Source organism: Musa acuminata, chromosome BXJ2-1 (genome assembly GCF_036884655.1).
Source record: "Musa acuminata AAA Group cultivar baxijiao chromosome BXJ2-1, Cavendish_Baxijiao_AAA, whole genome shotgun sequence".
In the NCBI taxonomy this organism is placed as follows: Eukaryota; Viridiplantae; Streptophyta; class Magnoliopsida; order Zingiberales; family Musaceae; genus Musa; species Musa acuminata.
This window is the reverse complement of record NC_088338.1, coordinates 421,813-438,138: the sequence shown is the minus strand read 5'-3', so window position 1 is coordinate 438,138 and position 16,326 is coordinate 421,813. Positions and strand designations below refer to the sequence as shown.

General features: G+C 44.6%; 3 protein-coding genes and 1 long non-coding RNA gene across 5 annotated transcripts; 3 read left to right on the top strand and 1 right to left on the bottom strand.

Moving 5' to 3' along the window:
* Nucleotides 1–2,976: 2,976 nt before the first annotated feature.
* Nucleotides 2,977–8,460, bottom strand: LOC135597976 (uncharacterized). The gene is made up of 4 exons (XR_010481462.1): nucleotides 8,113–8,460; nucleotides 3,695–3,899; nucleotides 3,504–3,588; nucleotides 2,977–3,387 (listed from the first exon to the last, which is right to left on the bottom strand). It is a non-coding gene; the product is annotated as an uncharacterized LOC135597976 (long non-coding RNA).
* A 1,241-nt stretch (nucleotides 8,461–9,701) lies between these two features.
* Nucleotides 9,702–10,592, top strand: LOC135597894 (transcription repressor OFP7-like). Its single transcript, XM_065091394.1, has one exon. It carries the CDS (start codon nucleotides 9,702–9,704, stop codon nucleotides 10,590–10,592), a length of 891 nt encoding a protein of 296 aa, XP_064947466.1.
* A 717-nt stretch (nucleotides 10,593–11,309) lies between these two features.
* LOC103973568 (BURP domain-containing protein 3-like) lies at nucleotides 11,310–12,891 on the top strand. 2 transcript variants are annotated; one of them, XM_065091872.1, is made up of 3 exons: nucleotides 11,310–11,482; nucleotides 11,580–11,685; nucleotides 11,771–12,891. In XM_065091872.1, the coding sequence occupies exons 1-3, from the start codon at nucleotides 11,447–11,449 to the stop codon at nucleotides 12,718–12,720; spliced, it is 1,092 nt and encodes a 363-aa protein (XP_064947944.1). In that variant the 5' UTR covers nucleotides 11,310–11,446; the 3' UTR covers nucleotides 12,721–12,891. The 2 variants fall into 2 exon arrangements, with proteins under 2 accessions (XP_064947944.1, XP_064947945.1); XM_065091873.1 differs by lacking the exon at nucleotides 11,580–11,685 and having other exon boundaries at nucleotides 11,413–11,532.
* Nucleotides 12,892–13,767: 876 nt separating this feature from the next.
* Nucleotides 13,768–15,186, top strand: LOC135598304 (WRKY transcription factor 22-like). The gene is made up of 3 exons (XM_065091871.1): nucleotides 13,768–14,280; nucleotides 14,375–14,488; nucleotides 14,592–15,186. Exons 1-3 carry the CDS (start codon nucleotides 13,946–13,948, stop codon nucleotides 15,028–15,030), a joined length of 888 nt encoding a protein of 295 aa, XP_064947943.1. The 5' UTR covers nucleotides 13,768–13,945; the 3' UTR covers nucleotides 15,031–15,186.
* The last annotated feature ends 1,140 nt before the right edge of the window (nucleotides 15,187–16,326 follow it).

Sequence of the window (16,326 nt, the reverse complement as noted above, 5' to 3'; positions counted from 1 at the left end):
TTAGCATGCAAACGTGAGAGACCTAGCAGAGCTGCATTGAGAGTAGCCAACACATGCGACTGTTCGTGGGAAACAAGCATAGAGACGCAGGGGAATGAGTTTCTTAGAAGAGTGAGCATTCTAAATTTTTCATTTAGAAGAATGGCCAATCTTTCGTGTAAGAGGCACCACAATGACAAGCGAGCTAGAAAGAATGGGTCGTACATAAAGGTTGGGATGATTGAGTTTAAGATATAACTCGATGTTGGCAACCAAACTTGATAATGCTCAAGGCAAACAAGGCGTTTGGAAAACGATGAGACTATAGAGGGTGAAATGGGTTGCTCACCAAATGAAAGAGTTGTGCAAAGCTCACAAAAAGGTAAGGGGAATTGCTAACTCAAAAAATTCAATGCTCATACAAGGGCTTATATATAAACGATTGATTGTCTGTTACCATCCCAATGCGATTAAAACTCGATGACATGGAGCATTGAAACTTTCTCTTTGACATCGGAAAGATATGTCCATATGAGGCTAAAGTGTGCACTAAGTTCAACATATTACTAGGCCTTAAGAGGCACAGTAAGCATTGGCGAAGAGTTGTAATCTAGCAAGTGCATTTATGGGGCGAAATAATGTATAGTTTATTCAACAAGGTGGAGTAGTCCAAGGGGATGATTGTTTCCAAAACTTTCGGAGGGAAGAATGTGAAGAGAAAAATTACCCCAACGAGACAGATATCTAAGAGGGATATATTAAGGAGGGGTATCTTAAGACAACACCATAAAGCTCAACAAACCAAGTGAGCGACGAGGAGTCATTGAATGATCTCACATGAGGTAATGCATTGCTGGATGTATTGCGAGATTAAGTTGAGGAGCGACCCAAAGCAATACCAAACTAAGGCACACTTAGAGTCAATATAAAGATCGAACTCAACGGAGGGCTAACTTGTGGAATGGTGGGCACAAGGGCCACCATTAACTTAATGCAAATCGTGGAGTGAAACAACTTGGGTGGAACTTACTGAAATGCCCAAGCCACATGAAAAGAGTTGACATAGAAGATAGAACATGGAGCGGAGGCATGAAGCTTTCATTAGACAACGATACTGACATGAACTCATGCAAAGGTAAGAGTAGGATCATGTCATTCTATAGGTCCCTCATTCTAATAGAGCAGACTCAATCTGTATGGTGCTAAAGTCAAATGGAACTTCAAGGCATATGCACATTATCTTGACAAAGCATTTGACAAATGAACTAAAGCGACTCAAATTACGGAGGCGAAATTAGAGTCAGAAGGCCTTGACACGAGGCAAGAGGACATAGAGACGGGTACTCTTGAAGAATATGTTGTAGTGCTACCATTCGAGTTGCCGTAAAGGAAGTAGTGCACAACGGAGATTATGTTAGGAGGTAGAGGCCCAAGATTTAGACAACAACGCACCAATTTCAATGAAGTCAACGGACTTCAAGAGCTATTAAGCAATAGACTGTCCTAGAGCTATTCTTCATCCGAGTGTGCTTCGAGAGCGAGTGGACAAAAGTCAATTTCCAAATGAGCAAACACAATTAGATATGATGGAGGCCCTATGATATGTTGGCAGAGGCCACTCATGGAGAGATCGCAGTCCGAGTTCATCTCACAAAGATCATAACACAGTGGAGATGTCACTGAGGCAATATGGTGCAGCAGATTATGGTAGAATAGTTTGAGACAATACGATACATGTGAGAGATGTCATACGAGAGACTTGATTATACAGAGGTATGATTGGGAGCTATTAGGAACTCCACTTCAGTGAACAACATGACGACAAGAAAAACTATAGATTCAAATAGTAAATGTTATGGTACCGCAGAGATTGATCTTCTGTTCGTGCATCAAATTTTATCTCGGATGAAAGCCTTAGTTGTCAGCATATAAGGATTGTATACCGCCGAGGGGGAATTCCGAATGTAAGTACCAGTGAGTCCCATAAGAGGGACTTGATCATATAGAGGTATGATCAGAGCGATTGGAGAATTAGATTGCTCTAGAGCTCATATTCGCTTAAAGGAGCCCGACAAGTCAAAGGATAAGTCCAAATAAAAAAATATTACTCCCAACAATACAAAGGAAAATAAAATCAACATGAGCCCTACAACATGATGGCAAAAGCTATGCATGGGAGTTGCAATCTATTTTTCTATCAACCAAGAGGAACTGCTCAAAGAATATAGATGTGTTGAAGTAAGTGGTCGAAAGGGGCAAGGAAGCGACAACGAGTCTAAAAAGACTCTCAACTATCCAAAACCAAGCGTCAGTTAGAATGGAGGTAAACTCAAAAGAGTACTATAATGCCACGAGGCAGACATACCGATCACAAAGAAAGGGACGCAGATGTAAGACGACGAATAGTAGGGCGATGGGCATAATAACGCCATGGTATCTTAGAGACGAGACTTCCGTAGAGTCATTGATTCATTACTTTTATGGAAGAAGAGTGCTTGGTTGTAAAAATGACTGAAGGACAAAGACCAAGAACAAACCAACGAAATAAATTATACGTGATGCTATACATTTTCTACTCAAAAGAGTAGGTGGTATATATATGTATCACAACAAACCAACTTAAACCCCATGTCACGCGTTCATTTATGCTAATATTCTGTTTTACAAGCGACTAACATATCAAACAGAATCAACTAAATCAACAGAATGAGATTCGTCGAGAATAACCCTTTGTAAACGAACATACAAGAATACTATACGAATTAGATAAAATCAACTAAATCCATGATAACTTTGTCGAACAGAATAAAAAAATTATACACCTCTCAAACATATCCAAGAGCCAAACGAATCTGATTGTCCAAGTTACTAAGACAGCCAAATGCCACAACCAACCTATAACACACCAAAACATATTTGTTTTAACTATCTTTGGCGCAACATTGATTTAACTTACCATATTTCTGAGTTTTAGTTTTACGAAATAGAAACAGAATATAAAAACAATGTCAAAAGCAAAATTAGTGTCGACAATGCACACCCTGTGAATATTACATATGAGAAAAACTTGAAAACATTAAAAAAACACACACAAAAAAAAAAAGAAAGAGAGAGAGAGTCAAAGACCATAGCACACCATGAAATTCTCCCACGATTGCCTATCACATTATGCCTAGGAGTCACTGTTTCTGATCTCAGCTAAGGCAGCATGGTTTGTTTGTCATGCTTCAGTCCCTCTAACCGCACACCTTAATCACACACACCCAACCAGGTAATCAGATGGCCTCGAATGCCAGTTCCTTGCTTCAGGTCAAGGCTTCGAATCATCATCACGATGCTTTATGTGCCTGTTGCTCTTTCATTTCATGTGACGGTCTTCTCAGGTGAGGTATAATGCATCAAGTGGCACTGCAAATTAAAAAGAAAAACAAAAGACATCACATAAATAAAGTATTTCTCAATTATAATACTAAATCAGAAGGTTGGGATGAACACTGCATGTTAATTCCTTCTTTAACATATACCATTTTGATGCAACATCGTTTCTACATTAAGTCCCAAGTTCTTGAGCACATATTTTGGGTTGTCCAATCCCCTGAATTCTTGTGGCTGCTCATATAAACAAGTAGACAGATATCTGGTATCATGAACATGACCAAGATGGAGGCTGTAGCTCGGGTAACAAGGCATATCTACAATGTGAAAAGGTACATACTCCTCTTATCCTGACAACCAGAAACAGCTGCAGCCTTGTGAGACACTTCTTTGAACAGATCTGTAAGGGCGCACTGACAAACAAGAACTATTCATAATCCGAACTGCTGTTTTTGCCGCTGTGGTTCATACTTGCAGAGGCTTTCAGAACTCATTTGGTTATGCTGTTCCACCCTCCTGACCATGTTTTAAAAAACCAACTCCACCTGTACCAGAAAAATACATACTTGAGGAAAGACTGAAGACTGAGTAACTCAGAATCTAAGGTTCTGCAGTACCAGCTTTTTATGAATATTGCTAGCAGAATCAAAGAGTGATTCACTTTTGCCCATAAGAGAGTGGTGCAAGGAAAACTCAATGCAAGGAAGCCAAGAAATCACTATATATATATATATATGTGTGTGTGTGTGTGTGTGTGTGTGTGTGTGTGTGTGTGTGTGTGTGCATATACATATACATGTGTGTATATATACACACACACACACATATGTGTGTATATATGTATACATACACACATATATATATCCATTAGGAGTTATTAAATTTTCCATATTATATGTTGTTTTATGTGACTATGATTATGAATCTTGGAATCATTGCCTCCTTACTATGACCACTTGCAGAAAAAAAAAAGAAACTCTCTAAAACATCTATCAGATATTCAAGCATGGCCCTATCAAGTAATCAGAACTTCCTTTTTGTTTCTTATGAGAAAGGAATGATCAATACATCACATCACCTGGGCAACAAACTGTTCGATCAGAAAAATAAGGTAATCAACAGTGTATTAATAAATGTATGTGTATATATATATATATATATATATATATATATATACACATATATATATAATATGAAGTGAGTTCTTTACATCTCAACAAAAGCTAAGAGAAAAATCACTTATATATCAGATATCAAGCAATCTGTTCTATCTGTGTACATAGCGCTCATATCTGAATTCTATCGTCACCTCCATGGCTCCAACCTACAAACTTAGGGTTCCTGTTTCACAGGTCATGATCAGCTTTCAATGTGAAATGTATTCTAATCATTATGTTTTGACATCTTAGATTAACTTATATCAACGAATTGCTATCAATGCAGCATGTATTGACATCTTAATCATTATGTTTTATCTAAGGCGAACATGAAGTTAGTTGCAAATGTCAATAGCTTATCCTGAAGTCCCCTGTCTGGAAACATCAAAGAATTAGAGAGGTTTCCTGTGTTACAGATGATGTAAAAAAGTCAAATGAACATCACAATTATTCTAGCATATCGTATATTACAGAAATTCATGTCAAATTAACATAAAACTATGCAGAAAGAGGTGAAGCTAATTCAGGAATTAATCTTATATGCAATCTATTGTTCCCAACAATAAGCAATAAAAAAGTAATAGGCTCTACCTAATCAAGGTTCCAATGCAAAGGATATTATGAACTGCATATGAACGAGGAGTTGAATCAGTATCCTCTCCTCAGGTCCACCTTACATAGCACTGGTCACCAATGAGACTCAAGAATCAATTGAAATTTGAAGATGAGGTCCACTATTTTCTTGAGATGCAGACAACAAATTACTGACTGTGCTTATTATATAATCTTTATTAATAGAAGATGAATTATGTCAGTCCAGTTTTGTAATTCTCCTGACATGTCAGCCATAACTATATTCATTAAATTTGTCTATTTGGGACTAATCATGGTGCATTATGCCACCTCTAGGCCATAAATCTTATCAAAGTGGAAACCAAACTACATATCCTAACATTTTTTTGTGTTCAACAATGAATGGGAAAGTCATGATATTGTAATCAATCTTGTTGTAATGGTTTAAAACATTGAATGACGTTTCATGCAAACTGGTATAAAACAAATGGTACATACCAATCCAAGCATGTTTCAGGCAGTAAAAAATAGTTTTCCCATCAATTAGGGCTCATGAACGCAAGCCCGCACCCTCTTCTCCATGCACAAGAAGCGTGGAATCGCTACTTTCTCTAACGCGCTCTCCCCCCCTTCCTCTTAGGTCCCCTCCCCACTTCACTATCAGTGAAGTCAACACACTCGGGCGCTCGCCTTGGCACCCAAGTGAGGTGAGGCGAGGCCTAAGCACTTGTTAACTGGTCCAAGTAGGCGCCTTCAATTGGGTGCGGTCCGGAAGCATGCCTAGGCCGAAGCACCACTAGGCAAGACAAGTGCCCACCTGAGTGAAATCAAGTTTGGGTCGAGCCTATTCATTAATTCTAGTTCGGTTAAACTAAATCAACACCTCTTCAACTTAACCCCCCTCCCTCTGAGCGAACATATGGCCAAGTGCCCAACTGAGTGAAATCAAGTTTGGGTCGAGCCTATTCATTAATTCTAGTTCGGTCAAACTAGATCAACACCTCTTCAACCCAACCCCCCTGTCCCCATGCAAACGTATGAGCCCCTACCCCCTTCAGAATCCCAATTGAGGAATAGAAGAGTGTGATCATTGTCTTCCTCTCTGTCAGCAAACAGTGGTGACGGCATCTTCCTCTACATCAATAAAAGATGACAACATCTACCTCTGACAAGCTCTTCCTCCTGGACCCCAACAGAACCTCTTTCCCTCCTCCTTCATCACAGTCGCCTACATCCCCTTGTCACCCGAGCTTTCTCAAAGCTCGACTGCCTCGTCTTCTACCGCTGCCCCCCTTTGATTAGGATTCTTCCACTACCTCTCCCCCTCTGTCACCAACATCTTCTCCCCTTTCGCTGCAACTCTCCCCCTATTGTCCTCCTCACACAGCCAACATCTTCGCTGCAACTCTCCCCCTATTGTCCTCCTCACACAGCCAACATCTTCCCTTACCTCTCCCCCCTCCTCCCAAGCTTCCTCGACAACCTCCTCCTCCTCCCTGATACCTCCCCTCCCAACTCTTGAACCCTAACAGGCCCCTCTCCTTCCTCCTTCTTTCCCTCCCAATCGACAACCACCCAACTGAGAGCAACCCACCTCCCATACCCAACAGCCCCCTCCCCTTCTCCTCGGATAGCTCCATGCTCCCCTCTCAGCTGATGGCGACCCCCTCTCCATCCTCCTCCTTCTTCTATGTTATTTTTTATCAATATTTTTTTAATTTTAATATTCGAGAGTATGCTACTTTACTCGAGCGAGTGCCTTGCATCTAGGGTGTTTTAATACCTTGGTGTCATTTAGCGCCCAGCGCCTTTGACGACACTAGTCACTGTCGCCTCCTCCTAATAATATGCTACAAAAAAAAAAAAACTCCCCCGCCCCAGTCTCTTCTGGTCTAGATGGTACCAGGTTATAGTGCCAGTATGTCAGATCTGTACCAATCCTGTACTGGTTTAGGCTGCAAGCGGCATCAAAACTGGACCAAATTTTAAACCCTGGTTGTGGGTGCCAATAGCATTTGCTTGTCCACTTTGAGGCTAGTCTGGCAAGATGCAGTCATTGTCTTAGCGTTCTTGCAAAGGGGGTACATCAGTCACACTATACAAATCATTATCATTATCATTAACATAACCATCGACCCTTCCATTAAGTATTCAGGCTTTTCCCCAGTACTCTTGTTCACAAGTTTAATTTTGCTAAAATGCTAGAATGAGATAGATTTGTAAAGTTAATGGAAAGGAGGTAAATTAATTGGTTGGTTGATTCTTAGTTAAAAAGTCAATAGCATATTTACCACGAATAACCAAACTTTTCTAGCAACTCTATCAAGTCAAGGAGATGAAGAAATGAGATACTTCATCACAAGAAGAAATTATCTTTTTTTCTTTAACAAGCTTCCAGAAAAGAATAAAAAAAGGCAACACTATTTTTGGACTAAACAAGTATTTGGTGACCAGTGGACTGAGTCACCGCAATGAAATCAGGATTGAATTGTCGATCTAAGTCTAACTTTGAGAAGAAAAGAAATAGGGACTTGATGGGGCTTCCGCACCCAGCCAAAAAGAGGGTGCCATGTATACATGGATAATTGATGCAAGGTCTATACAGCCTTACCCCTACAAGTATAGAGATTGTAACCGCACACCAGTCATGGTCGCCAAAAGATCTGTGCAGGTTCTTGACAAGCAATCAAGATTTTCTTTATTGCTTACGTAATCTTTTGAACGCTACTCTCATAACTTAGAACAAAGTATCAACAAAAATCGAGTTGGTATTACCTAAATAACTTTGTAGGACTCAGTTTCCCAACAATACCATAATATCCCAATCTTCTTCGTTCATTATCTTCTTCTTCTTCTTCTTTTCTTCTTCCTATATTTGTGACAATTGGAAGGACATTGCACCGTAAAGAATTATAAACATAATCAATCAATCGAGAGAAAGAACAAACCCTAGAAAAAATAATGTCAAATTTTGCTCATATTTGTTGATGAGACATCCGTGAGTAAGCTTTGAGGCATTGGATCTGACCTTTCGACGAACAGAATTAGAAGCCAGATCAGGCGGTATCTATTTCTTCCAGATCGGAAGAAATCGGAAGCCTCCTCGTTCTTCTACCCTTCCAAATCGTAAGCCTCCCAGCCAAGGACTAATACACCGTCGTCTTCGTCGGAGGGCCTCTCCGTGGCCCTCGTCGATGCCGTCCTCCCCGATGCGGGTGGGAAGTGGGGAGACGGCGGCTCGGGCGAAGGCCTCCATTACGGAATCCCCCCCAAGGGCGCGCAGTCCTTGAGCCCAGCGTCCTCCAGCCTCGGCCGCGGCCTCGTGGAGCACCATGCCCCTCTCCTCCGTCGCCCCCCATCCCCAGTAGATGTTTCGAAAGACGCACCGGCGCGCCCTACGTTATTGGATCCATCTCTTATAGCCAGATCCAACTAACTGATCCGGCCCGAATAGTTATTGGGCCAAGCCCAAACCATATTGACCTACGTTTGGCACTTATCATGTCCATAATATGTTAATTCCTTTATAAATATTTGTTTATATTATTGATAATTAGATTGAGTTTTGTTTAAGGGATAATTTTCACAGTAAAATTAATATCCAATATATTATTTCGTTTATTTTATTAGAAAAGAATCTGAGGCACTTTTTGGAGGTATATTACAAAAGGATAAAAAAGGCTTCCTAAATAGAGTGGTTTTGAATCCTATACGGATTAGAAAGTTGAAGAGTTGAATGCTGCCAAATGTGATTCTTCTCTCAGAAACATCCTTTCAAGTCTTGCAGTAGCCTAACCGCGGAATTAAAGGTTAAATGAGATGCCTACATTGGCTAAACGCCATTGTTGAGCATTACTAGCTCGTCATGTGGCTCCAAACAAGAATGGTCATGGTGATAAGGAGAAGTAACCAGGTCACATGCACGGGTAAGACGATCTCTGCTCGATGAGCTGCGCCTGTGACGGAAGGAGCCAAGTCGCAAGAGACCAACGCTTCCGCCTCCACCCAAGACTCAATCACTAGTTCACTTTAACCAAGAACGGCTGTGTGTCAGGAACATGGTGAAGCAATCCTTTCGCCGACACCAGCCGTGAATGGTGGGCAAGTGGGTGGCCGTATGCTTCTCCCTAGCACTCGGGTGCTACCGTGATCACTCTTCTTCTTCTTCTTCTTCTTCTTCCATGTGGTGTTCTGGTGATTCTTTTGAGGCTGTTGAGGTGAATGCACTGTTCTATTTCCCAGAGGAAGAAGGTCAAGTGTTCTTCTCCACCCTCTCTTTTGCTGCATTCCAGAGAGAGAGAGAATCAGAGTTATAATTGCTTTTGTCCTCAAGCAGCTACGAGCGATCGAGCAAGACAAAAGCATGGCAACATAAGAGCATCTCCGTACCTTTATCTTCTGCAACACACTACGAGAAGAACTGATAAGAATCCAACCTTAACAATTAGTAGTGGCACTAAACAAATGAATTAAGAGCGATACAACATTCAACTGCTTTTGTTCTCCTATAAATGTATTCTCGTCTTCCTTCTTTTCCGTGTTCTACTTGGGGGAGGAGGAAGACAGTACATGTGATAACAGAGAGTTTTTAGCTCACAGACGAAGCAAGAGTCAACAATGGAGAAGTTCAACAATAAAGGCAGCAGCGCCAAGCTGAAGCATCGCCTCACTTGGATGCTGCTCGGCTCCTCTTGCACCACCACCACTACCATTGCAGAGGCCGCCCCTGATCCCTGTACAGATTGCCGCTACCGCAACAGCCGCCCCAGTCGTGCGACCAACGACCACCGCCCCCGCCGCGTCGACCCAGTCGGGCGTGTCAAGCCACTCTTTCTCTTTATGAACAAGAAGGAGAATGATAAGGAAAAGAGGGCACTGATCGAGTCTGTGAGTCCGTCTGAAGGTAAGCAGCGGACCAAGGAAGCCTCTGAGAGGAAGAAGAAGAAGAAGAAGAAGAAGACGAAGAAGAAGAAGCAGAAGAAGGTGTTGTTCGATGCTTATGGATTCACCAGCTCTTCTTCCTTGGACAGCGAGAACGATCACGATCTCTTCAGCAGTGATGAAGAGGAGAAAGACGAGGACGAATCAGGGACTCTGTTCTCATCCAAGAGCTTCTCCACCGAATCCTCTGAATTCTACCACAGCAGCAGGAAGAAGAAGAAGAAGAACACGAGGAGAAAGAGCATGAAGTCCACCCGGCGCCCGCCAAGGAGACATGTGAAGCATTCCCAAGAACCGCAGCCGCTGGTCTCCATCTCATCGTCCGAGAAGGAAACGAAGCCGGAGGCAGCGGCGTACATTGCCGGGTTCCCGGTGGTGAAGCGATCCACCGACCCTTACGGCGATTTCAGGAGATCAATAGCGGAGATGATCGTGGAGCGCGGCATGAGCAGAGCTCGCGACTTGGAGCGGCTCCTCCACGCTTACCTCCACCTCAACTCCCCTCGTCACTATCAGGCCATCCTCGAGGCGTTTTCCGATGTATGCGAAGCTATCTTTGGCAAATAGCTGAGCACTTGGATCGACAGTGTAGATTACAGTGTTCATATCGTCGTTCCACATCAATAGTCTAACGCCCTTATTGCTACCTGCACTCTAATTGAAGCTCGATCCTGCTCTGTTCTCTCTGGATTTGTAGATGTCAGCTCACTATCTACTGTAATTTAGGAACCATAATCACACATCCATGTTTCATGGGAGAACTCAAATTACATGAGGCAATTATCACCTTCATGACCTCCTTTTATTTCTCTGTCATTGTGTTTACATGATATCAAGCTACTGTGTTGGCCATTGTAACCACACTGTGACATTTATGTTGAGATGAACGAAGCTTAGATTCCATGCTGCTGCTATACGTGACCCCAACCACATTGAAATCAAGGTCTAAAATGTGACCAAATGGAAGCCAAATCTGGATTCAATTGTCCTTCCGGTATCGCACCTCATTGACTACACCTCGTGAGTTTGGATTCTCTTGTCGGCAGCCGCATAGGATTCAGGGTTTTCTCGAGCACAAGATTGAGCTGATCTTGGTCGTCCAAGCTGTTTGGGATCGAACACATGAGCTGCACTGTTAGGGTTCTTCTCGAAATCGAGGCCTTGGATCCTTCTCTTCTTCCTTGTCGTGGAAGCACGCCATTTTACGTCAATCATGGAGAAAGATGCCGTCTTCCAAAGACAGCAGTCACTGAATCGGTCCGGGGACGGTTGATACAGTCCCCCATTAAGTGGAGCGAGCTCTCTCCACTCTCCTTTGCTTCTTCCACCACGCTGTCTCTTCTATAAAAACCCTGGCTAATCTTCTTCTCGTCATCGTCCACCGAGTGTGTTAGTTCTTGGTGTTCGTGCTGGTTGACTCCATGGATCGCTTCCGTTCTCTTCTTACATTGTTCTTAGTGAGTGGATCGAGCTTTAGACGTCCTCTGTTCTCGATTTATTTTGCCTTGTAAGTTTCTTTCTCTCGATCTTCTTCTGTGTTCTGTTCCGTTTCAGCTTGCTGTAGTCGGTCATGCAGCGTTGCCTCCTCGGCTGGTCGACTGGAACTCGGTCGTCCCCAACACTCCCATGCCGAGCGCCATCAGTGATCTTAAAAACCCTGGTCTCTCTTTGTTTCTTCTCTGTTGTCGTTCCTCTCTCTTCTTGGATGCTAACAAGCAATGAAATGCTTGGTCTTATGTTTGCAGATGTCACTGATGAGCAGAAGTCAGGTACCAATGTGAGCGTCGGCATGGGAGGCGTGAACGTGAGCTCCAAGGGGGATAGTGGCGGCGCCACCGTCAAAGTTGGCGAGGGCGGCGTCCATGTGGGCACCTGGAAGCCCGGTGGCGGAACCACCTTTGATGTCGGGGAAGAAGGTGTGAACGTGAACACCAGCCACGAGGGGGGAGGGCGGCCCGTTGTTGTCAGGGTGCCTTTCAGCAGTGGCTTGTCCTTCTCATATGCTGCCGCCGAGAGACAGATCCATGATGACCCCAGCGTCGCCCTCTTCTACCTGGAGAAGGGCTTTAAGTCTGGCTCCAAGTCGAGCGTACAATTCAAGAAGACCACCACCGGCGCAGCTTTTCATCCGCGAAAAGAAGCAGAGTCCATACCCTTCTCGTCGGCGAAGCTCCCGGAGATTCTTAACTACTACGGCGTCAATCCTGGTTCAGCAGAAGCACTGGTGATGGAGAAGACGGTTCAAGAGTGCGAGAACCTGGCAGCGAGGTGGGGAGGCGCAGTTCTGCGCCACCTCGCTCGAGTCCATGGTGGAGTTCAGCATGTCGAGCCTGGGGACACGCGACGTCACGGCGGTGTCGACCGCCGTCGGCAAGGCGGGCTCGACGCTGCAGTTGTACACGATCACCGAAGGAAGCCAAGGCCCGGCTACAGACCGGTGGCGTGCCACCCGGTAGCATACAAGTACGCGGTATTCTACTGCCACACGACGGCGACGAGCAAGGCGTCCAGGGTGGGCCTAGTGGGGGCAGACAGCGCAGTTGGCGGAGGCTGTGGCGGTGTGCCACACCGACACCAAGGCGTGGAACCCCAACCACGTCGGCTTCAAGGTGCTCGAGGTGAAGCCCGGCTAGGTGCCGGTGTGCCACTTCCTGCCGGAGAACCACGTCGTGTGGAGCCGCAGCACTTGAAGTAGCTCATCCACACCCTGCCGTGTTCAATAATGGAGAAAATCATAGTCTCTATCTGTGTGTTTGAGAGAGAGAGAGAGAGAGAGAGAGGCAGCTATTTGCTTCTCGTGTTGCACACGTAAATGCATCTTCGTTATGTAACAACAACAATAATAATAGCAGCATTTGGAGCTCTACGTTTGTAGGAAAGATTACATATTTTGCTCTCTCAAAATACAATTGCAAGAGTTCAAGAAGGAAAGAAAGATATCTGATCTCCAAATGGATCTTTGATGGTAATAGCTAGTTGACATAAGGACAGCGAAAGCCATGGGTACCTTACTGTTACTACATGTGTAGTGTGGGACTTCTCGACCTTTCCATCTAAAGACGAGAAGTGGGCGGGGCACTTTTGATGGATAAACCTATGGATGGGATAAAGGCAGTATCACATCAAGGTGTGGAAGGACGAGAGGGAACGGCATGGACGGATGAATGAGTTGCAACTGGCCTTTTGCTTCTCCTACGTTCTTGTTATTTTGGATCAATGGTGACTCACGTTGGGAATTAGCCGAGCTTTCGTCCCTCTGTCAGAGATCACATCGACGACAGGGAGTGATGGGAACAGCAGCTTGTTGTGACATCCACATTGAGACCTCCATGGCCGCCGTCTCACGCATGTATCCATCTCCATCTGCTGCGTAGGAAGAGCTACCAAACGGCGGCCGGAGAGAGAGAGAGAGAGAGAGATCAGTTCTGGCTTACTGTGAAAGCGAATAGGTGTATGTGGACCGGAAAAAAACTGTGAGTGGATCAAAATAGTTGACCACGGATACAAGTAGATAAGCTTAGGAATAAGAAAAGAGGAAGGGATTGCGGATGGATTGGATTGTTCGTAAGATTTTTCTGAGGGTGATGTCAACTTGTCATTGTGAACGGATTCCACACACACACGTTAAGATTTTTGGCCTCTCTCTCTCTCTCTCTCTCTCTCTCTCTCCTTTGACTTGTGTTAGTAAAGTCAAGTTGGCAGAGCCCACAACCGGTGGTGGGCTTGGCATCACCGGATTCTGGAGATCCGTCGCCACTTCCCCCTATTCTTATCACCACCACGCATCTGTGACCTCCACCACCACCAAATCTAGTATAAATTCCGCCAGATCTTGGCATCTCTTTATATCCGAAACCCACATCACTCGGCAGCCAAGTCAACGCCGCCCGCCTCTCTCTCTCTCTCTCTCCTTCTTTTCCATGGGCGACGATAACTGGGATCTTTACGCGGTGGTGAGAGGATGCTCCGCCGGCACTGCGGTGGACGTGGACGATCCCTTGTTTTCTCCCTTTCCTCCTTCCCTGTTGCAGGAGAGGGACGTCGGCGGCGAGAAGGAGAGGGCTTTTGGCTTCCCCGAGCTCGTGGGGACGTCGAGTTATCCGTACGGACTCCACGAGCTCTGCAAGCCTTTCTATGCCATGGAACTCCATCAAGAACCGCCTCTGATTCCTGCAGTCGGTGATCCCCCGCAATCTCAGCGGCAGAGCAGGCAGCCCCAGCGTCCGGTCTTCCAAGCTCCCCGTTCTGCGAGAAGGTACATCCTCTGCTCTCCTTTTCTTGCCTCGTTCCTTCTGATTCGAACTCTGGAGGAGAAGGATTGCTGATACGTGGAAACGTTGGACCTGCAGGAAGAATCAGCAGAAAAAGGTAGTATGCCAAGTGGCTGCTCATGGCGTCCGATCCGACCTGTGGGCGTGGCGGAAGTACGGGCAGAAACCCATCAAAGGCTCCCCTTATCCACGGTAAAGCTGCAAAGGCCGTTCTTTTCCTTCGATTTCTGCTTCCAGGTTGTGATCTTAGGATGACGGTGTTGACATTTTGAGCGGGAAGCAGTTCATATTACAGGTGCAGCACCTCCAAAGGCTGCCAAGCACGGAAGCAGGTGGAGCAGAGCAGAGCCGACCCGGGGATGCTGCTCATCACCTACACGGCGGAGCACAACCACCCCATGCCCACCATCCGAAACTCGCTCGCGGGGAGCACCCGACCGAAGCTCCCCCCGCCTACCTCCGCCGACGGCGATAACCGTGACCAGCTGCTGCCGCCGAGCCCACCGTCGTCTCCCCTCGCCGACTCCGTGGAGGACGAGCTTCTCCTTAGGCGGCCGCCAAGGCAAGGTGAGGAAGCCGAGGAAGAAGAGGAGGAGGATACTCTGTTCTTGGGCATGGATACGGTGGCCGTCAGCTCCGGATACATAGGCGAGAAAAGCGGCTTCGAGGACCAGTTCTGGCGTTCGCCATGGCCGCCAAGCTTCAACGCAGCGGCGGCAGACATGGCGATCTAATGGTGGAACACCTATCACGAAATTTTGATTCTGCTCCGCTGTCTGTGTTTCGTCTTCCTCGTTTCTCATCTGACCGAGAGGACAAGCATACTTCTGCTGGCTCTGTAATCTCTGTTTCTTCTCACACCACTGCCCAAGTGAGATTTTTAGCTACAATGCTCAGGTCATTCAAACAAGCAACAAGAAAATGAGATAATGTTCACAAACACAAGACAATATATTTACGTGTAAACTAAAAAAAAGTATCATGAATAAGATCAAATAAAATTCTTTCACTAACCACTAAAAACAGAGCCTCAAACACCCACATAATTTTTCCAAGCCAATTAAATGTATAATGTGATTGTAGAAAGTTGAGTAAAGTTGGGAAGAACTTGGTTTTGGCAGTCCTCTGTATCTCATCACAACACATTCAAAAGGGGGAGAATGGACTACAAGTACATAGGAGAAATTGTTATGTAGATTGGGTTCATTAGAACTATCAAAGCTTAAAAATTTCCATTACTTTTTTGACATGGTAATTGACTACTACCTTATCAAAGCTAGGGTGAATCAAAAAACTCAATCAAACCGAGATTAAATCGATCGAAATCAGTTCATCAATAATTTAATTTTAAAACTATAAAATAGTTCTAATTCGTATGTACTTTTTTGACATGAAGTTTGTAATTTCAGTTCAATAATTTACCAAAGTAATTAGATTGAGACTTAATACTAAAAGTAATATTTATGATGCTGATGAATGCAGGGTCAAAACTTAAGCCTAAACTCTTTCTCTCTAATGAACAAAAAGTTTGATTGATGGTCTGAAAGGACCCTTCATCGTCTTCTTGGAATACATTCACCGGCAGAAGCAGCTTCTTGGAATACATCATCGGCAACATTGTTTAGCAGATCATATCGAGTGCTTAACACGCATTTCGTGTTCTGATTGCGTCGTCGTGATGAAGGTGATAGCTTTAGGTGAACGACACGTAATCTATCTCATTCTGGCATCCTTCCGTCTCTGCTCTCTTCTTCCTTCGCCAGTTGGGTCACCAAGTTATTTCTCGCCCTAAACTAATCTCTCTCCATGCTTTATCGTGCATGCGTGGTCAAGGCTTCAAGCTCAAGCCTGGACTACGTGACACTCATATCTATAGTTTACATGAGAACGACGAGGTATAGTGGCCGTGAAGCTCCGTCCATATTGGGAGCAGTAATGGCAGTTGAACTGACATGAGGTTAGGTGGGGTGTCGTTGGTTGTCCTTCGTTGGATCTTGCGTCCATAGATCTCATGTTTGTCCACTCCTATC